At 26.5% G+C, this 27,683-nt stretch overlaps 2 protein-coding genes across 2 annotated transcripts; one reads left to right on the top strand and one right to left on the bottom strand.

The window, feature by feature from the left end:
• Positions 1–1,940: 1,940 nt before the first annotated feature.
• Positions 1,941–14,106, top strand: LOC113560730 (non-lysosomal glucosylceramidase). Its single transcript, XM_026966782.1, has 16 exons — positions 1,941–2,095; positions 5,146–5,234; positions 5,321–5,501; positions 5,567–5,729; positions 5,813–5,933; positions 6,318–6,436; positions 6,503–6,623; positions 6,714–6,849; positions 8,191–8,316; positions 10,565–10,932; positions 11,019–11,164; positions 11,255–11,367; positions 12,383–12,525; positions 13,374–13,480; positions 13,554–13,745; positions 13,826–14,106. The coding sequence occupies exons 1-16, from the start codon at positions 1,941–1,943 to the stop codon at positions 14,009–14,011; spliced, it is 2,466 nt and encodes an 821-aa protein (XP_026822583.1). The 3' UTR covers positions 14,012–14,106.
• On the bottom strand, positions 14,044–26,606 carry LOC113560731 (multiple inositol polyphosphate phosphatase 1-like). The gene is made up of 7 exons (XM_026966783.1): positions 26,328–26,606; positions 23,526–23,818; positions 21,698–21,817; positions 20,139–20,283; positions 16,212–16,312; positions 15,255–15,364; positions 14,044–14,506 (listed from the first exon to the last, which is right to left on the bottom strand). The coding sequence occupies exons 1-7, from the start codon at positions 26,584–26,586 to the stop codon at positions 14,074–14,076; spliced, it is 1,461 nt and encodes a 486-aa protein (XP_026822584.1). The 5' UTR covers positions 26,587–26,606; the 3' UTR covers positions 14,044–14,073.
• Between the last annotated feature and the right edge of the window lie 1,077 nt (positions 26,607–27,683).

The following is a 27,683-nucleotide window of genomic DNA, read 5'->3' as shown; positions in this document are numbered from 1 at the left end:
TGCTAAAATTTGAACACAAACAAAATCTTGTCACAATTAATTTTTATGTTGATAACCTATTCATAGTATAATTTTATTATTCTAATCTATATTTTTTGGTGTATTATATCATGTTTTTTTACCTAGTATATTAGTATGTACTTTTTATTGTCTCTATCCTTTCAAATATTTTTCATTCCTAGTAACAAATGATTTGTATTTTGTAGCATTTGATTAAAATTAAAAAAATATTCCTTATATTTTTGTGCGATAAATATGCAATAGTCGTAATTCATATTATATGTATATATATCACAAATTTAAGGATCTGTCTCCAAAACCACCATAGGTACCTGTGATCTTACTGTTTTGTGCTTTTATTATTATCTACATATTTATTATGAAACTATTTAGTTCATTTTAACTCGTTTTGCTGTTCTAGTAGTAGCAGTTGTTAACCTCTACAAAAGATTTTTTTTTTTACATTTTAACCCTAGAACCAGGAAGATTATATTATAACATCCCTTCCCTTTGTGTTGCAATTTATTGTTATAGGCAAAGGTATTATTTTGCCCCTTCAGGTATTTTGACAGTACTACAAATGTATACAACTTTTAAAATTAAGAATGAATGCAATACATTAATCAACAAATAGGTATTTATAACATAAAAATATTTTTCATGTTTATATATTGGTATCTACATCTAACTATAGTTAAAAACAGATAAATCATTATTTTTAATTTCCTATAGCATTGTTGTTAGAATGTTGTAAACATAAATTAATAGTATAGAAATGCATTTTCAACAAAATATTTAATTGGGTATTTTTAAAAATTGAAGCTACACTTTTATTATTAAAAATATTTTCAACTTTAACAATTAACTTATAGCTAAACCTAAACATTAATATTACCTTAACTATATTTGTTTTTCATTAACTTACCCACCTTTGCTTAATATTTTACAATAATGGTACCAGATGGCAGATACCTACCGTTATACCTACAATTTGTTTCTAGTCATAAAATGACACCATCCACACCCAACACTCAGACCATACTATATAGCGTTAACATAAGTTTTTAAAAATGAACAAACCTAATGAGTTTTTAAGTTGGTGTAAAAATAAATAACTTAATATATATATAGAATAAAAGTGTATTATCTCTTCTTCCCCTATAGTTTTTTTATCCTATTATTCCTATTTCACCGCTAGTGTATCTCGATTATTTTAATAATGAACAAGTTAAATATAAGTATGTAGATATGTTTATGTGCATATGAGATACCTTGAATATTCTTAATGTATGGCCTGTAAGGGTATCTCCTTTAAGTTTCAATGCACGCGATTTGGTTGCTTCTAAAATATTTAATAGTTCATGTTGTTCACGACGACCATAGACATTATGTTACATGTTTATGAAGGGTGGTGATGTCTAATAACATGCGAGTTGTCGTGTTACAACTTTCAACTTACAAGAGACGAATATAATAGTAATAGTGTAATACATTAATATTTGAGACTTGATTAAGTACTGGTGGAAGACCAATGTGCAATAACGTTTCAAACTTTCAACGACAACTGTGTAAAAAATAATACTTCATATATCATTTATTCACTTCTAAAGTTCTAATTATATTATTGTCCGTGTTACGTCTACGTCATGGTCTATAATAGTATAATGGTGGGAGACGGGAGTCTTGAGAGTCTTCAGTCTTATCAATAATTCTTATTGAAAATTGATATCGATTATCGAGCGGTCTCTGACTCTCGACCATAGACCTATAAAAAAAAATATATTGAAAATTGTTACGTTAAAAGAGAACAGCGATAAAAAAAATAATTATACAATAAGCCGAATAAATCAATTACACCATGGCCATTGGTTAAAATACAGTCATCGGTTCATATACTTCGTCCACGGTAATACATTACACACTTACACTGAACCAACAACATGTCATCGGTTGACGGCGATTTCGACGACGATAGAAGTGGCGTGCCCAAGTACGGTTGGAAGGTGGATTTTGATCACCAGTTCCCCGACCCTAGAACGCCGTCTTACATGCCGAGGGTCAAGCAGATCTTGCAGTTGCTACCACTGATCGTTAGGTAAAATAGCATTTGAGTGTTTCATAAGTCAGATCAGAAAATCTACGCACAGAATAGCTCTTAGGCTTTGTGATGTTATTTTTTTTTGTCCTCAAAACAATTTTTGAATAAAGATTAATGGGTGTGTCTTATTTACTAACCGGTTGCAGTGGTGAATAATCATTTACACTCCTAAAACTGACAAAAAATGTATTCATTACAGTATAAGTCAAGAATAATATCTGAACGGATAAAGAGTTAATCTTTTTTTTTAAGAATCAATAATTACATAAGTATGTTGATATTTTTCATAAAAACATAGATTATTATTATATTTTAAATATATTTTTTTTTTTACTCTTAACTCAAGTCTTTATATATTTCAATCTAGACTTAATCAAATAAATCTGATCAGATCAGATCAGATCTTACATCTGTTCCCAGATCAGCTCTGGATAGGTCGATTGAGTTTTAGGATTTCTGATGATTGCAGCTACAGTGATTGTACGGTTTAATAATTCGATTCAATAATATTTTTTACCAATGTTTTTACTAATTTGTCATTATCATAAAAAAATTAAATTACAATCAAATACTCATAACCAGCCCATATTTTGAGCGGTCCAATCCAAGGATTCCTCAAATCTCAGAATAAATCAAGTCATGCAATGGAAATTTAAAGATTATTTTTTATCTGTTGTTTTTATAGACGAACATAAAATATCTAAATTTTTTATTATTTGTAGCTATGTTAAAATTGATAGATTATAATATCTATTAAGAAATATTTCAAATTATTAAGTAAGTTGAACTTAAAAAAAAATCTGGGGATAAAAAATAAGATTAATAAAGTTACTATAGCAGTATGATTTATTTTTTTGTTTATTAAAAGTGTAATTTTATCATTAGTTAAGAATTATATTAAGAATCAATTAACAAAAAAAGTAATATTCTTATTAATCAATTAATTTTTTTATATCGACATTTTATTTTTATATTCAAAGATAAAAATAAAATTTTATGTATTTGAATATTTGATATTTTATCTCTTTTACAATTAAAAAAAATTGATTATTATTATTTCACCTTTTAAAATTGTGTTCCTTATAGTATTTATAAAAAATAGTATTTTATAATATGAAGTATTCATAAAACAAATTAGATGAATCTTAAGAGTCTAGATTTATCAATATTTATACAACTATTACTCATTACTAATGGACTGATTATTAATTGTTTTAAAAAAAATACTCAATATATTTATTTAGTAGGTACTCTTAACCATAAAGTAATTAAATTATTTATGAAACAGTTTTGGTATTTATTTTATTTTTTGGCAAGATTTTTACTTACTTTATTTATTTATACATATTTTTTATTTTGTATATGTATTAGGTTTATTGCTATTTATTTGAAACGTTAAATAATTAAATTAGTAGGAATTTTACTAAATAGTTAATATAGTTTTAGTTTGAAATTATTTCTATTAGTTTTTAGCTAATTATAGTCAAAATAGATACCTACTTGGCATAAGAGTACTTAATTATTTATATTTTAGACACAAGACGGTCACAAGTATATTGACTTTCATAGTAAAATTAATGTATTATCATATAAATTGTAGGTACATTTTCTAAAATGTTATTGAAATAATTAATAATGCTAATTTAAAAAATTAAATGAATTAATCAAGTATGGATAGGGGTTTACTGGTTTAACTCTATTATTTAGTAACTAATATTTAAATTATAGGTTTTGAGTGGAGCGATGAATTTATTGATTTTATAAAAATGTTTTACTTATTTTTTACAGTTTAACAGCATGAATAAAGCATGGATCATGGTATAAATAGGCAATAAACTAAAATTAATTTGAATATGTTGCTTAATTGTGTTTTTAAGTTAAAAGTGTCAAAGTCCCGCAAATAATATTTTTTTAAATTACTACAAAATAACTAAAATTGTTATTATTTGTAATAAGAAAATTTATTTTAAAAAGGTAAACAGGTACTATGATATTATAAGATTTAATTTTGGAAATTAATTTTCTTTCTGTAAAGAATAACAAGGTTAGATGGCCATGCTTGGAGGAACTAAAATTTACTGCTAGTGCAGTGATAAAACAGAATCTTGTAGGGAAAAGACCTTTAGATGTGGAACAGATAGGAAATGGTTCCAATTGGAGAAATCTAGTGTTGGACAGAGAAGGATGGAGGTTTGTTTATAAGATGAAATGATCTATAGCAATGTTTCCCAACTGGTGTTCTGCGGAACCTTAGAACTTTGTTAGCTAGTTTCAAGGGTTCCGTGAGAAATTTGGGAAAATATAAATTAATTAATAATATTTTTGATTTGAATTATGATTCTAACATAGAATAGTTCCAAAAATTATATGGGGGGGGGGGGTTCCAATAAATGTTTAAGCTCCTGCAAAGGTTTCGCGAGTAAAAGTAGTTGGGAAACACTGGCCTATAGACCACAATAAACCCGTAAAAAAGAAAAAGTTTTTACTAAAAAATTTAAAAATCTTGGCCCATCATGCCAAAACGTATCTCAGATTTGAACTGTCTTCAAAAAAAGGTTGAGACCAATACTTTAAAAAGCCAATAAGATCAAATTTTTCTTCAAAAACTCTCTTCCTCAAAGTTGACAATTAATTATTTATGGCATAGTGATGACAAGAAAAAAAAAACATAAAATTAAATCATTTGTCATAGCTATCAGAATCTAAAATAACTAGAATTAGGGATTTATATCATATTGTTTTAAATAAACTATCAATACAGCTATATGAATTACATGAATCTTGATATCATTACCTAAGTTATCAATAATAATATGATTACTAATTACTGATCAATATCGAGAATGTGGAAACTGAAATAATTTATATCAAAACAAATCAAAATTATATTGTATTTTGCCAGCTTATTGTTGTAGACTATACTTTTTTATTGCATAAACAAATTTTAAGTAACCGAAGATTCAATTTTAAAGACTGTAATATTATTAACTGTATAGGTCATATTTATTCTTTTTATTACTAATATATTATTATAATATTTTTTCTAGGTATTTATTTTATATGCTGTTATGTTTTTTAAAAGGCCAGAAACCAATAATGGATTTTTTATTTCCAATTAAGTCTAAGCACATGTATGGTAAGAATTTTAGTTTTTATTGTTAAACATACAGTTTTATTTAAACTTGTATGATAATAATATAACAATTTATGTTTTATTTTTAGGTGTACCTTTGGGTGGTATTGGAGGTGGAACCATAGGCCGTGGCTTTAAAGGAGAGTTTTGTCGCTATCAAGTTGTACCTGGCATGTATGAATATGAAACTGTTCAAGCAAATCAGTTCATAGTTAATATTCAAAATAGTGAAAATATTACTGTATACAATAATGTTTTATCATGTTTGAAGTAAGAAAAAATCTGTATAATTTAAATGTAATTAAATCTTAACCATTTAATCTTTTCCATTTTAGGTGTAACAATAAAACATTGTACAATTGGAAATGGGATTTTCCATCAAATCAATGCAAGTACACCGGCCTTTATCCAAGATCATGGACCGAGTATTTGATTCCAGAATTAAATATCAAACTAATTTGCAAGCAAATTTCACCCATTATTCCACATAACTATAAAGTATGAAATATCATTATATTTTATTTAGATATGTAAAAATATTTACTTTATATTTTAATAGTTTGTATAATCTAATATTATAGGATAGTTGTATCCCAGGTGGTGTTTTTATATGGACAGTAGAAAATAATAGCAATAAACAATATTCAGTTAGCCTAACGTTTACATTTGCAAGTGGGAACGGCATTTCAGCATATAATACAGGTGAATACAATATTTTATATTTTGAAAATAAATATCAAATATCTAATATCAAAGTCTTATTAATTGGTTTGTAATAAATAAAAAAAAAAAATGATTTGTTATTTTTTTTAATTCACAGCTTCTATAAATTATAAAGCTTTTATTTAAACTGTTTCTGGAGTATATAATACTTTTATTTCACCTATATATTTAGATATTCCTGAATTGTAAATAGTGAAAATTATTTGGAGATCATACAACTATTATTCGGAAAATCATAGAAAATAGTTCTTACCTATGATTATTTTGTTTTACTGTAATATAATTATATAAGTAATAGTTATTGGTTAAATAATTCTTAATACTCATTTTGAAATCACTTATTTTTTTGTTTTAATACTTTAGACCAAGCTAGCTGTGAACCGTTTAACTTAAACAAAGATGGTATTGAGGTTGCTGGTTCATTGATACACAATTTTTTTAAAGAAATGAAGTGTACTTATGTTATTGGAGGATTAATAAAAGTAATAAAATTAAATTTTTTAGTATTTAATATTTAATTTTGAAATTAATAAACATTTTTGAGAAAGGAAGGTGCAACTTTTAGTCAATTAAATTTTGATCCAAAAAGTAATGGTATGACTATATCAAAAAGTTTAAATTTATTTGGAGAATTGAGAGATATGCAATTAGGACATAGTAATATATACAGTGAGTAATACATATATAATTATCACTATGTCATGAATAGACATTAAATGAATAAATAAATAAATACTAAAATTATGTATATTATTTTAGTGAAAGATGAAGAAGTTGCTAGTGCAGTTTGTTTAAAACAATGTTTACTCCCTAACAGATCAGTGACTTATGAATTTGGATTATTTATAGATATGCCTAAAATTAAGTTTCCTAAATCAAATACAGAATATTTCAGGTAAATGAGATAATATTATAATAATATACTAGGTCAGTGGTTCTCAAAATGTGGTACACGAAAGACTACATGGCGTTACGTGGAGTGCCGTTTTTGGATAATTAACCCATTCAATTATTTAATTAATATCTTATTTTAAAAAACAAATTAATAAAAAATAATTATACTGTAGTTGTGGTATCTTACTGCCTTATTAATTTAAAAATATGTATAACTGTAAAACTGTTATAATTGCATATAATATAAAACTGTACAATTTGGATTTTAGATCGTTCTTTTTTATTCATTAGTGGTACGCAACTGATTGATAATATACCTAAGTGGTATGTAAAAAAAAAGTTTGAGAACCACTGTACTAGGTGATTCTTTACCAAACAACTTGTTATTTCAAAATCTATTAAAAATTTTAAATGTTTGTATTTTTTTGTATGACAGTATATATTTTTAATTTCATATTCTGAAGTAGAATATTTTTTAGAGTATTACAATACATAAAAATCGAAATTCGGACAAGTTATTTTTGAGGGGATTATGAGTTATAAGTTTATAAGTTTTTAAATTTTAGGTGAGCGGATTAGTAAACAACATTTTGTTAAGTAATCCCATGCTCGGTACAATAATTTTTTTAGGAGGAGGGGTTTAATCATTATAATTTTTAGACTAATAATTAAAAAATTGCCAAAAATATTGTAACTTATTCAATTACTTACAAAATTTACTTACTTCTCGTCATATTATTAATAACTGCATCTAACTTGTTCATGAGGTTAAATAAGTTATTTTACATATTTTGGAAGCTATTAAAATTAAAATAATAATAAAAAAAAAGTTACTAAATAAATTAATGCAAGTTTGCGGAATCTTTAAATCACTGTGTTACTAAAAATCATATTTATTTTAAAACTAAATTAAAATTTTTATAATATTAATTGTCTTTCTATAAGAAGAACCCAATGTTTTATCAAAAAATAAATGTCAATTGCATCAGTTGAATCTTTATAACAATTTAACATTATTCAATTTTTTATGCTATCTGCTCCCATCGTTGAACGTAAACAATTTTCAATTTACTGAAGGTGTACTTGTTTGATGCAGTACTAACTAGTGCATAAAAATTAATCTATTTATTTTATTGGATAAAAAATAATATTCTGCATCAGAAAATGTAAGAAGTAAAAATTTGAAAAATTATAATGATAAAATATAAAAAAAAAAATGTTGTTTTATTTCAACTGGAAATTATGTAAGAAAAAAATATTTTCAAAAATAGATTTTGAAAGAGTGAGTATTAGAGAACCTTGTACATTTCAGAATACTTAAAACATAGCATATTTTCTTAAGGTATTATACAAAATTTTTTGACAATAATGGAACAGCTGGTCCTAAAATAATGCATTACTCAATGCAAAACTTTAAAAACTGGGAACAAGAAATTGAAAATTGGCAAAATCCTATTTTAAATAATCCGTAAGTACATAATATAAAAACTTTATTATTTTATAATTTGTTAATTAAGTTAACATACATATTATATGTTCTTTATCAATTAAGTAAATGGTTTATACTTAAATATTATATTCAGGCCCGGCACAAGGCTAAATGACGCCCCAGGCCAAAATGCCAACTGGTGCCTTTTTCATACAATCCATAATATCATAATCAGGGCTCGAGACTTATAGCATTTGCTTATTTTTATGAATTGCCTTAAAATGTAGCAGAGTGTTATGGAAGTGTATGTCATGTTTTAACACGTTTATTTATGCAATTTGAAAGTGCTTTTTATTTGCTTTTTTCAAAGATTTATTAGAAAGATTATTATATCCAGTTTTTTAGATTATATTTGCTTTTTTGACCAGGTTTTCTACTTTTTATAGTTTTTTCAGAAAATTGCTCGGAAAATCTATAAATAATAAGGCAAAATATCTCGAAAATAAAGTTTGATTTTTTTATAATATAAAGATTTATTTATTTTTTATTAATTTTCTAGTTGGAAACTTTTCCTAATCATTTTGTTTCAATATTTTTTGTAATCTTTAATTATTATATTATTTTTAGCACAGTTACAAATTATATCTAGTACCTACTTTATCATGAAAAAAAAAAGTTTTAATTTTTTTGAATAATATTTTTGCTCAAATTTGAGTTTTTTAAATGCTTATTTAAGTGCTTATAATGATGTTTTTAAGTGCATTTTTAATAATTTTAAGTGCTATAAGTCCCGAGCCTTGATCATAATACTCTAAGACAAATGTTGTTCATGGACAGAAATACAGAAAAATAATATATTATGCTGAACTTGTATATAATTAGTTATATCGTCTAATTTAAAATATATATATATATATATTATGACAAAATATAATGTTTGTATAATATACAATAAACATTCCACATTAGTACGCTTATACTTATATTAGTAATATTATTTTAATTTATGACTAAACGAAATAACCATAATAAAAATTATCAATATTTTAGTATAAAGTTTTAGATATTTTGTATTTAAAAAAAAAATATTACTGACAAAATTGTAGAAAGCAATTTAGGCCCCCCTATGTTATGACAATAACATTTACTCACAGTTGATTTAAAATTAAAATTTTGATTATTTTTATTATTGATATAAGTACTTAATAAAAAAAGTACACAATATTATTACTTATAATATTAAATAGTAAACTCATTACTTAAAATATTAATGTTAATGGTATTAAGCCTATTAAGGAGTAGTACACTATACAGGATTCTCTATGAGAATTTACTCATGATATCTCTTGAATTAATGGAGATATCATATTTTTATTTTTTTATGAGGCTCACAGAATAAGGACTACAAATATTTCATATTTTAATTTAATTAAATGTTTTGGATAAAAAGTTAAGAAAATAATTTTTTATTTAATTATTTTCAACAAAATTGAAGATAGCCATTTTGTAGAGTTTATTTTTCTGAAAATTTTAACATTTCAACATTTCATTTTCATTAATCTTATGATTTTTAATATTTTTCTGGTTTCAAGAAAAATTGTGAATTATTAAATATTATATTAGTGTAGTAATACACTTGTTATCAAACATGTGGCTCGCATGCTTGTACCCTTGTAAAAAATGTATAATTAAGTAGTGTCATAATATATTAAAAAAAACATAATTATGATATATTCATTATTTCAGGGGATATTGAAATGGGTAAATCCTTGCGGAACTACCTATATGTTTACTTAATTTGTGTTATGATAAAGTATATTAAACTGAGAAAAAATATTATTCACCTATAGTTTATGATACTATAGATTGAATATATTATAGACAATTAATGCCAATGCAATCATTTATTGCTCACTATTTTAATTTGGATTCGACTTTCTAGTGTTGCATTTGGCAGGAAGAGATGAAAAATAATAGTTGTTATAAAATGACATAAAATTTTATTTAACTTCTGAGATAATCTTTCATTTGTATTTGACAGTTGCAACAGATAAAATACAACATGTAAAATTAATAAAATTATACAAATTTAAATAACAATCAGTATAATAATTTGAGTTCATTATTAAAGTTACATTATAAGCTTAATTAATCGCTCATAAATAAATACTAGATTTTATGTGTGTGTTGGACTATTATTTGGCCAGATTATTGAGATTGTACTGTAATCTATATTGAGTATTTAATTATTTATTAACAATTTTGTTCACTGTAATTTTGATTTTAGATTGTTACCTGACTGGTATAAAAGTGCTATATTCAATGAAGTTTATTATGTAGCTGATGGCGGAACTGTTTGGTTGTTACCTCTCAAAGAAGATTCTGAACGGTTAGATGTTACAGATCCAAGATATCAATATGGATATTTTGGGTACTTGGAAGGCCATGAATATCGAATGTACAATACATATGATGTACATTTTTATGCATCTTTCACATTAGCAAAACTGTGGCCTAAACTCCAGGCAAGTATACAATACATGTTTAGAGATACAATTGATAATTCATTGAATATTACAAGAAAAAACTTGTCCTGTGGTACTAAAGGCTTGCGAAAATATAAATATAGTGTACCGCATGATCTTGGTGATCCAGGTGTGTTTGTGTTTTAATTAATTAATAATTTTTTATTAAAAGGTAATTAAGTACACTAATCATAGTTTTGTTTTTTTTTTAATTAGAGGAAGACCCTTTTAACTTAGTGAATGCTTATTTAATTCACGATGTATCAGAATGGCGTGACCTTAATTTAAAGTTTGTTTTACAATGCTACAGAGATTACATTATGTTTGGTGATATCAAATATTTAGCTGATATGTACCCTCAAGTAATTAATTTTAAATATTTATTTAAACAGTTTATTTTTATTGATAAGAGGAAAAAAAATGTTCTCAAATAATAATGTACTTATATTTAGATAAAAAATGTGATGGAGAAATCATTGACTTGGGATACTAATGGTGATGGAATGATTGAGAATTCTGGAACAGCCGATCAAACTTTTGATACGTGGATAATGACTGGCATAAGGTAGTAATTATTTTATAGTAATTTTGGTTGATTAAAAGTAATTTGAAAAAAGAATATTATCTTTAAGACAAGTTCGAAACTAAATTAAACTATTGTCTTAGTGAAAGCATTTTTAATGCCAGGGATTAGGGTTAAAGATTCGTACCTACCCCACTTATCTAAAAGTGTGATTGGACATTTTTATGGAGAGAATTTTTTGATTTAAACTAAATTAAATTTAAGTAACAAATTAATAATATAAATGGGAATTCATAAAAATTTTAAAAGCTAAAATAATAATTTCTTAAAATAGGTTTACTAAAGTAATTTAAAATTTTTAAAATTTATTACTATTAAATATAAAGATTTGGTATAGAGTAGATTCCAAGTATGCTTTGTTATTGTTTAGGTCACTATTATGGATGTATGAAAGTTGAATTCAATAATGACAAATCATTGCATACTTAAAATGGTTCTGAGTGGAAATTGTGTGTCAGCCTTTATTATTTAAGGATACTTTATAATTTATTTTACTATTAGTAATACTGTGTGTGTATGTTGAACTAGTTTTTGCAAATAACATTATATATAATATTATATAATAATTATTATAATTTATAATATTAAAACACACAGTATTGTAATTAAGTAAAAGTTAATATATTGACATACCTTAGAATAATATGAATAGCTTAAAATAAAACTAAATAATTTGAAAATTCCATTGTTTACATTTGACTAAGAAAAAAAAGTTATCTATATTAATTAAGGAAAAAAAATAACAAAAATATTAATTAAAACACCAATAAATAGCAGCACAAAAAGTGTCAAAATATATTGTATATTTTATAGAAAATACCATAGAAGTATTATAAAATCTCAAGTATTTATGATTATTTTTAAATAACAACAAAAATCAAAATAGAATTATTGAATAAGTACTGTGAATTTCCTATCTTTGGTTTCTTAAAATATTAACTATACAAAATGTTCTGATTTTTAAGTTTTAGATATTTTATAATATTCATGTTTTCAGTGCATATTGTGGAGGTTTATGGTTAGCTGCTCTTTATTGCACTGTTCAAATATCAAAAATTCTTAAACAAGAAGATATCAGTGAAAAATATTCATCTATATTAAATAAAGCTAAGGAATCATTCAATGCTGCTTTATGGAATGGTATTTGGTTTTAATTGTTATTTTATTAATTGCTAAAGCATTGGATTTTATAGTGGTCAAATAATTTTGCAATTTATGATTAATATTAATTAATGTGTAAAGTATACAAGGCATATACACAGATAAATGTACTCTAATGTATACAATGTGAGACCTAAAAGATATACTGTATGTATATATTATATACTGCCATACAGTATACCTAATCATGATGAGTTCTATGTATTAGTCTCTGGTTTGAAAAAAATCGATATGATGAATACATTAATAATATAACATAATTATTTTAATGCAATTCAAAATACATATTCATAATCCTATGTTATTTTCATTTTCAAACAAGGAATGTAGCTTATGATTTATTAAATAAACAATGGTGATAAGTGTATAATATATTATGTTAAAATTAAATAGAGCCTTTTTGGTCTTCATTTAAAAATAGAAAGAAAAAAAGATTAGTTTATGATTTAATTTAAATGTAATATTAGGCTAAATGAATATTTACAAAATTGATATGTTTATTAAATAAGTGTTAAAACAATGACTAAAGCATATTATTTTGAATTGTAATATTTTATTATAACAATAAATAAACATTTTACTATTTTCTACTTTCTATATAAAAAATTAAAAATAGATGTTGTATCTTTAATATAATATTAAGTTAAAAAATGGTTAATATTTATTTGTCACAATTATTAGTACAATACTTCAATAATCTGAATATTATTTGTTTGTCACAGATATATAAATGAAATATTTTAAAACTAAAATACTTATAAATATACTTAGCATTTTTCCTATTAATACTGAACAAAATTAGAATGTTACTACTTATATATTTTCAGGTGAATATTTCGATTTTGATTCATCTGGTCAGTATCATTCAAAATCAATTATGGCTGATCAATTATGTGGGGAATGGTATTTAAAATGTTGTGGTGTAAATGAAGAGGTACCGGATCATACAAACTGTATCAGTTAAATATGTGATTTTTGAAATGAATAATTAAATGATTTTATTTTAGGTGCTACCAGTTGACAGAGTCAAAAAAGCTCTCCAGACAATTTACAAGATGAATGTGCTTGGATTCAATGGTGGAAAAATGGGAGCTGTGAATGGTATGATGCCTGATGGAAATGTAGACATGTATACTATTCAAAGTGAAGAAGTTTGGACAGGAGTTACTTATGCTTTGTCATCTTTAATGATTTCTCATGTTAGTTTTCTATTGTGAATTTTAGTATTATAAATATAATGAAGTATATTATTATGTTAATGATCAATATTTGTTCTTAGGGCTTGCGTGAAGAAGGTTTTAACACAGCAAAGGGTATTTATAATACTATTTATAATAATATAGGAATGGCATATCAGACACCAGAAGCTATTTATTCTAAAAATGCATATCGTTCTGTTGGTTACATGAGACCTCTGAGTATATGGTCTATTCAAATTGCATTGGATAATTTAAACAAAGACTAATTATTAAGATAGTATTACATTTATGTTCAATTTTGTATGATGCGCTAAATGTAAAAATATTTTTAAATACATAGCACATGTATTACATATGTAAATATGACTATAACTAAATTTATTGAGGATAATGCTGCAGAGTTTCTACACATATTTAAATTACATGTTTGGTTATTAGAGGTTATTGCATTGAATTGTGCTTCGATTGGTTCCCATGGACATGATCGGCAGTCATCTTTACCCATTGGTATACCGTGTTCATTGAGGAAAATCATGGCTTTATTTCCATCCCTACATTTGTAAAACACTGCTATTACGTTTGACGCAAACGGGTCTATGAATGATGTTCTCCATTTTCTAGTTTTCATCTGTTCGAAGTTTGTACTCAGTAATGGAGTACTATCTTTTCCGATACCCAACCTGGCCACTGTGCTCAAAACATTAGGTGAGTGTCCAAAGTAAAATATTCCTAATGGTCCATGTTTCCCTTGGGCAAGATTCCTATAAAATTAACAAACTATACTGTAATTATATTATTGTTTCTAATGTGAATGTTGTATTGTATTTAGCATTCAATAATTTATACAAGTTAGGGTATAAGTATGAAGCTACTTGTTTCAATACATAAACATTATTAGAATTAAAAATTAGGTTAGGAAAAATTGTTATGTAATATGTAACAAAATAAATAAATAGTCAATAACATACAGTAGACTATAAATAATTTTGTATCAATATAGAAAACTAGAAGCAATTAATAACTAATAGGAGTAGACAAAAAGAGAGTTCTTCATTGGTGATAGCTTTATGAAGTTACTTATATAAAATAGTAATAAAGTGTTATATTTTATTATTATACTTTATTGTATACTTACTTTAATCCTTTCCTATTTTTTATGTATCAAAGCTTACTGATTTTTTGATTAATTAACAATTAGTTATATTGACTATACTACGTTCTAAAAGAGAATACACCTGGTGGCAACCAGTTTCTGTCTGGCGGCGTTTATATCCCACATAACAGTATATTATGTAGAGTGACTGATAGAAGAGCAAAAAAGTGTGCAGAACTGGTATATTCTCTTTTAGAACAGATTATTGAATATAGACTTAATTATATATTTTGTTATATATTACATACATTTTTTCTTAACAGTTTTTAATTTTAATAATGTTTTGGCATTAAGATAAATAGGAACATATCCTAACCTAATCTGTTATCAAATTTAGATCTGAGCTGTGTTCATACTTGAAATTATCTATTAAGTCCTTCACAATAGGGCACCCCATGCTCTCTCCAATGGGATTTCCGTATCCATTGTCATAGTAATATTTGAGATCTTCTATGTATTCAAGGATCTAAAAAACAACAAACATTGTAAAAAATATTAATATCATTGGTAATGGTGGCAGGTGGTATTATAATATTGATCTTATTCTATAATGTAATATTGTAGAGTACTGGAATGAATGAAGCACTGCTTGTAAAGACAATTAGCAGAAATTCATTTAAATTCAGTATAAATTATTAATTAAATAAATGATAATTAACAATTTTAACACCCAAGATTCTAGAGCATTTACAAATTACAATAATACAATTTGTGAAGAGTAAATGACTAATGATTTATAAACTGATAATTGATTAGTGAGCGATTATTGTATAATATAATATGATGGACCTAGATTGCCTATATAAAGCGCCGTCTTAAATTTATATGCAGATTGGTTATAAATGTTATAATATATGTATGATTGGTGATCATTCGTGTGTAATAGAAATAATAGTCATAAAAACTTAGCTATTTTTTGACTGAACAACATAAATATGCAAAAACACGTAGATATAATAGTAAAAAATAATAGGTAAATATAAAAATAACCGAACCTCTCAATTATTTCACGGAAAACATAGAATAGTGGAGATCAATACCCGCAATTAATCAAACAAAAAAACCATATTTTTCTAATTCTATGCAGATATGAAGGGTGCATTGTATTTAAAAATATGAATAAGTACTTAATAGTGCCTATCAGTGACACAGCGAATTTAAATTAAATAATACAAATAGGTCACATGCTAAATAGTAAATCATAAAATAGATCGTGTAGACCACTACCCAATGCATTGTGCATACACTAGTATAACTATATTAAACAGATTACACTTACACAGTTATACTACATAATTTTACATTATACGTACTTCTAAATCGTACTGCGTGAATACGGCACACCATGCTGGTCGCGATTGTATATACCAAGCTTTTTCATACTTGCAAGATTCCAACATTAGTGAAACATTTTCTAAAAAATAGCAAAATAAAATATATACTTGTATATATACTTGACGAATTGAAATACTTTTTTCTAATAGAATAAATCTATTCATTTTTCAGTATAGAAAACCAAATTTCCATTAATTAAAGTCGACACAGTACATTTTCTCCGTTCAAAATTATAGATTCAAGTGTAAGCTCCAATAAATATTTATTATAAATTAGAATACACAATATTTTACTGTAGGTAGTATAGAATGATTGATGTATCAACATTTTCTCTAATCCTAACATTTACAAATGAAATATGTTTATTTAGTGACATGCTTCTATAATTTGTTACTATTATAACTTAAAAGTTCTTTTTGATAAAAATGATCGGTTTACGTATATAATTGATTAGTTTTGATAATACATATTATAACAATGAAAGAAAACCAAACGTATGTTAAGGCAACGTTCATAGGCATAATTTCAATATTTTACTTGAGAGGTGGCTGGACAAATGTATGTCAAATACACTCGTGGGGGGGCTTTGACCGCACACCCCCCTTCGTCATATCTTTCAAAATCTTACTGGATGTTTCATTGACACTACGATTATTATTAATTTATTTACTTACACCTTTCCAAATGAAAGGTACAGGAGTTCTCACTCCATACACATATCTAAAAACACAATAAAATACACTATCAAATGTTTTAAACAATAATTAAAACAAAAATTAAAACATTTGAATATTAATATTGAATTTTATTATTAAAAAGAATCTACGGTCTTTTTTAGAATATTCGCTTAAAATATTTTCTGTATAAATTTGCAATGTCTCTGTCTACGTGTATTAAAGATATAATTGTAAATTTTTCTTTGTGCATAGAAGTTCTAAGCCATTCTCCTCATTCCCGAGAATGACCTTCAGCATGTAGCCGAACTGACAGGAATATATAACGCCACTTGTAAAAGTGAGTATACATTGGAATAGACAGATTTATCTAATAATAGTTTCTTCAAACCTTCCAACTCGCGAATAATACAGTTCTTTGCTACTAAAATTTCCGATTTCATCGTTACAACATCAACATTACAGAGTTATTACAAAAAGGAAAAATAAAATAATATTTTTTTTATAATAATATACTATATTATTATATATTTTAAATATTCTAATTGTTACCCTGTAATTGTCTACGAAAAATAAACTTTCATCAAAGTTCAGTTTTGTGAAACTGTCAATAGCTTTTGCCATTTGTAAACTTTCAGGTGAAAATCATTTTTTCATATTTATTATTATAGCATCCAAGATGTTAAAATATTCAACCTTCCAAATATTTTTAAATTTTAAATGCCATTATCAAAAGTTGAAATTTGTTTAGTCTCTGCACTGGTACTACTGGTAACTACTGGTATTAGTTACAAAATAATTATTTAAATAATAGGGCTCTTTTCTTTAATCGTTTAGGTCTAGAAGGGCTAAATCCTAAAATATGTCATACATTCTGTGACACCATGTTTTAAATAATTATTAATATTTATTATGCCGAAAAACAATGATTTTATTTGTAACTCATGTCGTGTCACCCTAAATTGCGCTTATGGCAACATTGTATCATTATTGGAATCGTGTTATTGTAATCATTTATAGAATTGGGTAACAAAGTAAAATACGATTATTGGTATTTAATATTGTTTGTATTTTAATCCTTAACAATGGAAATATTAATTAGTTTTAAGAACAATATGGTATATGTTAAAGCTGTTCTTCTTTTTTGCATACTACTATAAATCGCATCAATCATCATACCATTTTATACACAAATCATAGAGTGCTATATATTTTAGTTCCTAACAGTTAACACTTGTCCCTTTCTATAGCTATTGAAAGGTTCAACGCCCTACAAAATACACAAACAATAGTACTTTTGTCTTTAATACGCGTTGTCAGCAGTTGACCCATTATAGACAGGTATTTGTTAATGTACCTGATATTGTACTGGCCAAACTACTATAATAAATCTGTATTAGTTAAAAATGTACAAAAAAAAAAAATAGATTTTAGTTTCCAAGAGGTTTTAGCGTTTTGGAGAGACGATCTCGATGGACAATAACTGCTATAAACTACAATTGGTTTTCGGACAGATTTTTTTATTGTATCTTCTTACCTATATTTTTTATTTACACACTTGAGTAATAAATTCAATATCTTAAATGTATATATATCCTTTAATTTAATTGTTTTTATAACTATTAAAAACGGTAAGGAAAATAATTCGATATAATAATTTTAGATGATATGTTATGTGTGCATGATGCATTTTCCTTGTTAATAATATAGTAATACCTATAACTAAAAGTAATAGTTAATAATTACAATTGCTTATCTAACACGTATCTACTTGAATATTGAACATAATATTTGTATGTATGTATTTATTTTTAATGCATATATTATTGTTTATGTTTGTAAATAATATAAATCACAGATAATGTATAGCATGCAAGAACAAAAAGTAGAGAGAAGCTTTACAATCTTAGAATCGAATAATATTTATATATTTTTTATTTATCTTTGAATACTGTTCTATAAAAGTTATTTTTCAGTATGAATATATCATTTAAATTAAAACTTAGTTACAATTTTGATTGGAAATCTTGTAGGCAAGTAGATATTCAATTAATTCTTAATTAATTTTCATAAAATGTAATTATAATTTAACTCAATGTATTTATTAGAAATGTAAATATTTCTTTAAACCTAAGTAATTATTTTATCGGGTTTTTTTTAATGTTTACGGATTATGGGCCCTTTCTTTTGAAGTTTGAATCGACTGTTTATATGATTAATGTGTTTTATGTGTTTTACAGCTGCATGATTTTGACAAGTCAGCGAGTCGCTATTAATGTAATGAACGATCAAGTTAGATTAAACTAATTGAAAAACGTTTCTTTGAACTAGTGTGCGTTGTTTCTTATTATACATTGTACGTATTATATATATATGATGACAAATGACAAATCGAGTAGAATATAGGTACCTACACTTAATAAACGGTTATTAAAAACAATACTGCGCTTGTATGGATTTGCATGTCCGGGGAAGGAGGTTAGTATATTAAAACTGTTATTGTTAATCAAATAATTAATGGAACGAATCTGTTTAGTTATATTCGTTTAATTAATCCAATGACCTCGGGTTGCGGAAATATAGATAATTACGGTGATTATTCGATGGCTAGTGGGTGGCGAGTACAGTAACAGTAGGTAGGTTAGGTACCTATAACTAAAAAACGGAAACACGTGATATCATATTATTATATTATATACATATTTTCAATAATGTGCTGGTAGAGATGGAAATCGAATTTCATATACACATTATAAATATAACACACTGTTGAACGATTTACGAAAACGCTGCATTGGGGTCAGTAGCCCTTTTATAAGTATAAATATCGTCAGTTGTGTACATGTACAAGTATACAATTTTTAAAATACAATACGTACCTACTACATAATATTATTAATCCAATAATTAACTATTTATAATAGTAATTATTATTATTATTATTATTATTTGTTGTCGTCATTAACAACGAATAAAAGACAACGCAAAAGCTATAGATAATAGGTTTAATGGATATCGGTATTATTATAGGTACCTAAAAAGTTATATACTTATGCATAGAGCATAGATACATTTTTTGAAATATACTTATAAGGTTGGACGGGTTTTCACTCAGTTTTCAGCCGAATGTAGTAATAATAATCGTAAAAAAAATATTAAAAAAAGCGTAATGCCTTATTATTATTTTCACATACGTGAATAATTATATTGACTTCTCGTGGACAAACTCACCATAACTGAGGTTTTGTTTAAGGCCCATCGCCATAGATACCCTGGACACAACGGACCGCACGAGTGGGCCGTCCTCGAACTTTTTCACTTCCCCTTGTCCCTTTGTGTCGTCGTCATCGTCTTCACCCTGCTTGCACTTGTACAGCTATTAACACAATATTATTATTTAATATACCTATCTATAATGCATCGTTATTAGCGGCACTGTTGCGTGCCGAAACTAAATATTATAATTAGATATAAATGATATAATAGCCATTTCTACGTCAAAATTTTTAAATTGTTAACCATTAATAATTTAGAATTATATTCGACATACACTACACGGCTACACACCGTTGAAGTCAAGTTCAAGTTAATGAAATAATAAATATTTGTATCTATATTCCATACATATTATAATAAAACACGAGTGGATATACACTGGCCATCACTTACTTACTATCATTACATGACATGAACGTTTATTATAAGTCTGTAAGAATAACGACAGCAGTGGTGTACCTTTTGAGTGTGAAGAGTCACTGAGTTAAGAGGTTAAAGGCGTGGGGTATAATAACCAGGTATAATGATTTGGAAATTATACAGAAGTATAAATTATGACGATACGTGGTCGTATAATGATTGAAGGACTTTTTTGTTTATAAACTTAATAAGAATTTCAAAATTCTAACAGCTCCTTTAAAATGATTTGAAAATTATTCGAAAAATATTAAAGCTTTAGAGATATTCAAACAGCTTTAGGAGAGGGAGGGCTCAGAGCTGAGTGAAGATGCCCTCTTACTAAAAAAATCGGCTAAAAATATTGGCTTATAAATATTTGAAAATATTATTGGTGAACTTATACGCGCTTACAAATTTAATGATATTAATAAATCATATTACGCCACTAAAATCCATATTTTATATCATCAATAATATAATATTAAAATAATATTAATAATACTATTATATAACTGTACCATGTATCATTTAAAATAACATATTTTATGTTACAAATATATTATTTTCTATTGCTTGTTTTAATATTCTGTTGCGGCTGTTGCGCTCTCATTCAGATTGCAAATACTGCATAAAATTCAAACATAAAGAAACTTCGATGTTAGTTAAATTATCTCTCACTAACTAATCTACAGTGTTACATTCGTATGCTTCCGACAACTCCATAACCAACCATCTATTTTGGTTGAGGTAAATACAGGCCCAAAAAACTGTTTTAGTCACGCGTACGCTACAGCTTATTCTGTATTAGGTATACTAATCCATATTCTCTATACCAGACACCAGTGTTTCCCAAAGGGTGTGTTGTAATGTATAAACAATAAACATATTTTTTTGAATAAGTTTTAAAGTAATTGTTTTAGCAAATAGATAGACAATATTTATCTAAAATGTGCCACGATTTATGATAACTAACAATAATGTGTTATGATGGAAACCACTGCTTTAAACTAATTACTAGCCCCTTATGTTGTACCGTATTACTAGTAAGTGCGGTAGTACTAATATTAATAAACAGTAAAGTTTTATAATTATTATCGGGTGTTTTCAATACTTACGTAGAATCTCTCATCGGATGTTTGGACGATCGGTAATTCATTTTCAGGGTTTTGGTTGAAAACTGTTTGATAAAAGACGGTAGCGCTGTCCTTGGCGCGTTGTTTATGTGAAGTCAGAAACTGTAAAAATAAATCCAATCGAACTATTTTTATATGTTATTATATGATAATTAATTTAACGTAAAACTGTAATGCTCTCTCATTGTGAAAATGTGATATACTGACATCTATAATTGTTTACATATTAGGTACGTATCAGAGTAAAACACTTTAATTGAATCACTATACCTACACATAGGGTTCGTGTTGATTTACATTATATGTAATTAAAATACATTATATAAATATAAGCATACAGAGTGAGGGTATCTATTAAATTATTAGTGTACTCTGTGTAAACTGCGTGGTTAACTCATTACCACAACTTATCAAACAGTTGAAAATACTCAATTACTTCAAATTGTGGTGTTATTCAAAATTAATTAATAAAATTTTAAATTATACACATTATTATTATCAATCAAAAAAAAAAAAAAGTAAATCTATGAGTATACCACGGCTGAGGGGGGGGGGTGTTTCTACACCTGTAACACCCCCTCCTCCCTGCTACGCGCCTGTCTTCAACGTGTGATTAGGTATGGTTATTAATAATCAATGAATATGTTTTACCCAAAGAATATTATTTAATTTTAAATACTGTAAATAATAAGTAAATTCTGAACACCGTGGCCCATATTCAAAAACAATAATATACGGAATATATAATAACAGCGTAATCAAACCTACCATGATTTTTTTTTTTTATTCTTACTTATTATATTTATTTTATTCAAGTATTTAGGTACCCCTATTATTATTAATTTTTTATTTTTATAAGGTATATGTTTTAATACTTATGATTACAGATTTACAACCTATTTTAATATTTTGACGTATTTATTTCGCACCATAATTGTTAAAGTATTTACAAATACTTACTTAAAAAATAACAGTTTACTTTACATATTTTATAAAATAATTAACTATTAAATGGGCTGAGTTGTGATTAAAATTCTATGAATTTAAAAAGAAATTAATACAGTTTTACAGAGCCCAACACCATGTTATCTCACATACATATTTAATTAATTATGAAAGTTAGAGTGCACTATATTATACATTTATATACCTCTATATTAATATATATTGAAAATACGGAGAATAATATTTATGTTTAAGACCATTGGATACTACCTATACTGATATTAGTATAGATTTAGGAATTAGGATAGTATTAAATAGGTAATATAAACTTTGCAATAAGAGGAAACTAAACTATATTGGCATATTGTATTGTACATAGGTATTTAAATATCATATATAAACTAACTTTTTTTACTTTAAGAGAATATTATTATAATTTATATACATATAGTGCTTTAATATTGCAATGAGTAATAAAAGCGTTTGTTAGAATAAAAGGGAGACACGAATGCTTATTATAACGAGTCCAGTGACAACACTTCAAAACCATCACTCATTTAGGTATAATTTTTTTTCTACAATTAATTTAGTTGGTCACCTTGCTTAGATATATTTATTGATTGGAAAAATTAAAGTACCTAAGTATATTTATATAATTATACTTGACTTTTTGTTCGTACCTTAGAGTTGAATATTATACATAATGGACGTCACATCTTATTATTTATTAATAAATAAATTAGGATTTTAAAACTTATTTACAATTTAGATTTTTGACGTTAGAAGATTTCTTAATTTACGGAGAGTGAATGCATATTATATACGTTAAATTAAATATATTATTTTTATGGATTGTAGTACGTACTTTGAAGTTGGCTTCGGTGAACGGGTTGTTGAATATCTGTGGAAATTGTCTTTTGAGCCGTACGGCCAGTGACTTGAGTTCCTCTACACCCTGTCTCTGTAGCATGTAATGGTCGTCTTTGGTCAAATTGGTATTCCAGTTCTTGATGGCAACGATATCCTCTGGACACATTGTCGATTCGGCTGTTATCATTGTCTTAAGTTCGTTTAACTTCTTAAGTTCCTCAATCTTTTTTTTCGACGGATAACGCGTACCGTGCCTGGATACCAGCCATACTTGTAATGGTCGACAGTCTGTAATCATATTTATGACAGCCATAAAATAATATACCTATTAACAATACTTTTGGGTGTCTTTTCTGATGAATATCTAATCGCATTAGTTGTAATTTTTTTAAATGATTTATCTTTTAATTTTATAAAGACATTAGCTTTATTGAGTAGAACTACCAACTTTAAGTGAATGGTGACAATTATATTGAATACTATCTCGTAAAATGTTGATAGTAATCATTCAGTTCAAAAATCAAATGTTTGATAAATATGGTAGCAAAACAATCACCAAACGTAATAAAATAAAATAATTTTTTAAGTGTTTTTAAAAAACTAAATTATGAAACACAATTTTAAATATTATATTAACCTAAATTTTGATATACTAACTTCGAAATAAATCCACCCTTAAGTTATATTGTAACACAAAATAAGCAGAGACTAGAAAGATACTGTATACTGAACTACTGTATGTTACACGTGTTACAGGTGGTGATCATAAATTATGATATTTATACGAGGGTCGAGGACTCTTTGGCCAGAAATATATGCAAATATACGTGACGCCAGTAAAGTTTCATAAAATCATACTGTTTGCTGTATACAACCATACAATCGAAACACATTATTTATGGATTTATGTGCTTAGTCATTGTTTATCAGAAAGACAGATAAATAGAAAATAGTAATAATTTATGAGTGATGAATTTATGCTGTTAATGCCTAATGTTTGGTTTGAATACAAATTGGGAAACATGCTTTTCATTATATTTCCAATACATACCTAACTAATTATCAGTCTTTCATAAAGGTGCAGTGTACCTATAGTGTATAGAGTCAACACATATACGAGTACATATATTTTTTTTGCCAACAATAACTAATTGTTCTAGTGAATTTCTTAGGAAAACATGGGTAGGTACTAAATAGTAGAAAGTAATGGAACATGAATACATTAAACGAAAAATATTAGTCATATTATTATTATAAATAATATTCTATACTATAACAGATAATTATTACGAAAACTTTAATTTGATAAAATAGTAAAGTACATGTGATTTAAATTCAGAAGAAGTAACAATTTTGGAATTGAATACAGTATACAAGTATTAATTTTAGTTATTTTTTTTAATAGCTAGATAATTTATATTTTGAGATCTTATAAAATAATTATAAAATATTATTTTCAAGATTTCATTGATAAAATTCCAAATCAAATGATGTGAGACATCATCAGTTTCAATTTGACAAGATTTTTGTATTTTTTCATTTAAAAAAAAACAATAATTACATTTATTCAAACAATTTTAAATTGATGTTTATTTCTTTTAATTCTCTATAGCTGGTAAATAATAATATAATGTTTATCTAACACAATACTATTTAATACATGATTTATTACTATCGGAAACAACATATAAAGTTGAAGCATTTTACTACTCAAAAACAAAGATGTGAGAAAAACATGCATTATTATTAAACCAATAAACATTCCTCGTTCCGCTCTTCATTAATGATAATATGCACTTTCATTTTCATAATATATGTGATGTGTCTATGTACCTATAATAACTATAGTAAGTACTTAGAATTTTCGTGACAGAAATAGAATATGTAAAAGTATTAAACTACTAGCTGTTACTACCTGAAGTTACCCGGGCAAAAGTCACCTCAGATGAAAACTGAAATTTTTTTTACATTATATTAATAATAGCTGACCCGGCAAACGTTGTTTTGCCGTATTAATTATAGCATAATAAGTGGTTATATAAATACTAAAAATATGAATAATTACTTTTTTATTTTTTTATTTTATAAACTATAAAGTTTTTCAATTCAAACATAATATTCCTCATATTATGTTATACTCCCATATTATAAGTAAAATATCTAAATAATGATTTATTCTATGGAACATTCGATCTCAAAAATAATTACTGCTACCTACTGTCACTGTTAATTCTAGTATGGAGTGGTAGAAATAATAAAAATATCTAGATAAACGTTACGCCTCCCTTTTTTTGAGAAAAAATTATATAGTTTTAATTTAAATTAACAAAAAAGAAAAATTGAATATAAATTAATACATTTTAAATTGGACTACGAGAAAACTTGTACCGTTTAATTTTCTTATTGCGTTATTAACATAACATAAGCATAGGTATTCATGTAATTAATATAAATTTAATAGTTTATGCATTACAGTCGCGGTAAGATAACGTATAACTTAATGTAATATAAGTATTATAAGTTATAACATTAACATTTTGTTACTACAACCATAACGATTTCAACTGTAATAATTTTAAAATATATACAATTAATAAAAAGAAGAAACTTTTGAAAAAATAAAAATTTAAAAACCATCTCTCCTTTCTGTGGAATATTTTCTAAAACAATAACATTCTCCTCCACTTGCCCATCAGCTGAATAACGTTAAGTGATCGTCTTTGGGCAATCGTTGATATTGTATTTAACGGCAAATACTTAATAAGCCAAACACTTCGTATATTATATACCCACACACCTGGCGGAGTCTGTAAGTCGTTGCCGGCCACCGCACCGTAAGTAGTCTTCGTGCCGAAGTACACGTACGGGTTTTGGACGGTCCTGTAGCACACGCGGCCGTAGTCCGTCTGTTGCCTGAACGACGACGAGACGTGCTGCCAATCGGCAAGTCCGGCCGTGGATGTGACCATTGCCCCTAACAGCAGCGGTATCGCGTACATACATCCCGTGACCGACATCGTTGCGATACTGAACGGCGAACGCTGTTGCGTAGACATCGCGATTCGTGGTCGTCGAACCGCTGCCGCTGCCGCCGACACCGCCACTGTTGCACTGGTCGTTGTATGGTGATGATTGGTGGTGCGGAAGAAGGCCATGAGAGGGAAGGGGTCAGATGGGTAAAGCTTCTTTTTTGTACTGTTTAATGTATTTCCTATGTAAAGAAATGGCTCACATTTCGAGTAAAAAGAATAGCGAAAAAGTGCATATACCTACCTATTTACAATAGATTATAGAATTACAGTGCTTCAAATTGTTATCAGAATTTAGGTACCGATTGTCGATTCGGTCCATACCTATTTTTCTGAATCTCAATTCGCCGAAAACTGTCCCAGTTCCAAGTTTTATACTATTTATAGATTAAACTCTATAAAAAACAGCATAAATCTTGTCCTAGTTCACCGAAAAAATATCTCAGTTTAGAAATATTTTAAAAACATTTTCATTTCGCCGACAGTCTAGTTTTCCGACGCCTCGGGTTGTCGAAAATTGTACCGGTTTTATTGATATAATTTCAATTTTCCCGATTCGCCGGCAGGTGACAATAATTTTATCGATAATGGATATGACAGCGGTAATATTATAGTATGTTGTCTATAAGTTCAACGTTTAATTGTTTTTCACACATCAAATCCATAAGACGTATAAATTGGTGGATTTAGACATTTAGTTCGTTCCAGCCGTTTTTACCGTGTTGAAAATTGTTTATTTAAAATTCAAATAGATTAGTTCAAAATAACATCTGAAATATAATATCACGATTTATAAGTGATAAATAACTTTATTCATCATCGAGTAAACCGAATACGGGATAGTACTAAATATTATAAATGCACCCGATATTGCGGTGGTCGTACAATTTTGAAAAATAATACCGATGCAGTATTATCGAAAAACCAACCACAATCGCCCAACACACACACACACGGAGTTTAGTTAGCTAATCGTGGTTTTTAAATAAATTGAAAGTAAGTAAAAAATAAAAATATATTTATAAATTATGTTAAGCTAGTTTTTCCTGTAAGTTATGATATAATTATAATAATATAATTGATTAATCAAGTAAACTTGAAATAAATTTCACGAAACTACGAAC

The sequence above is a fragment of the Rhopalosiphum maidis genome, chromosome 4 (assembly GCF_003676215.2).
Source record: "Rhopalosiphum maidis isolate BTI-1 chromosome 4, ASM367621v3, whole genome shotgun sequence".
NCBI lineage: Eukaryota > Metazoa > Arthropoda > Insecta > Hemiptera > Aphididae > Rhopalosiphum > Rhopalosiphum maidis.
The sequence above is the reverse complement of the archived record's forward strand: the minus strand, read 5'-3'. Positions and strand labels throughout refer to the sequence as shown.

Coding starts and splice junctions, on each gene's coding strand:
- LOC113560730 (XM_026966782.1), top strand. CDS start 1,941: ATGTCATCGGTTGACGGCGATTTCGACGACGATAGAAGTGGCGTGCCC. Junction 5,235..5,320: donor TAAGTCTAAGCACATGTATG/GTAAGAATTTTA, acceptor TTTTATTTTTAG/GTGTACCTTTGGGTGGTATT. Junction 5,502..5,566: donor AATGTTTTATCATGTTTGAA/GTAAGAAAAAAT, acceptor TTTCCATTTTAG/GTGTAACAATAAAACATTGT.
- LOC113560731 (XM_026966783.1), bottom strand. CDS start 26,586: ATGTCTACGCAACAGCGTTCGCCGTTCAGTATCGCAACGATGTCGGTC. Junction 20,284..21,697: donor CATCCGATGAGAGATTCTAC/GTAAGTATTGAA, acceptor TTGTGTTAATAG/CTGTACAAGTGCAAGCAGGG. Junction 14,507..15,254: donor GACTTAATAGATAATTTCAA/GTATGAACACAG, acceptor TTAATTTTATAG/GAATCTTGCCCAAGGGAAAC.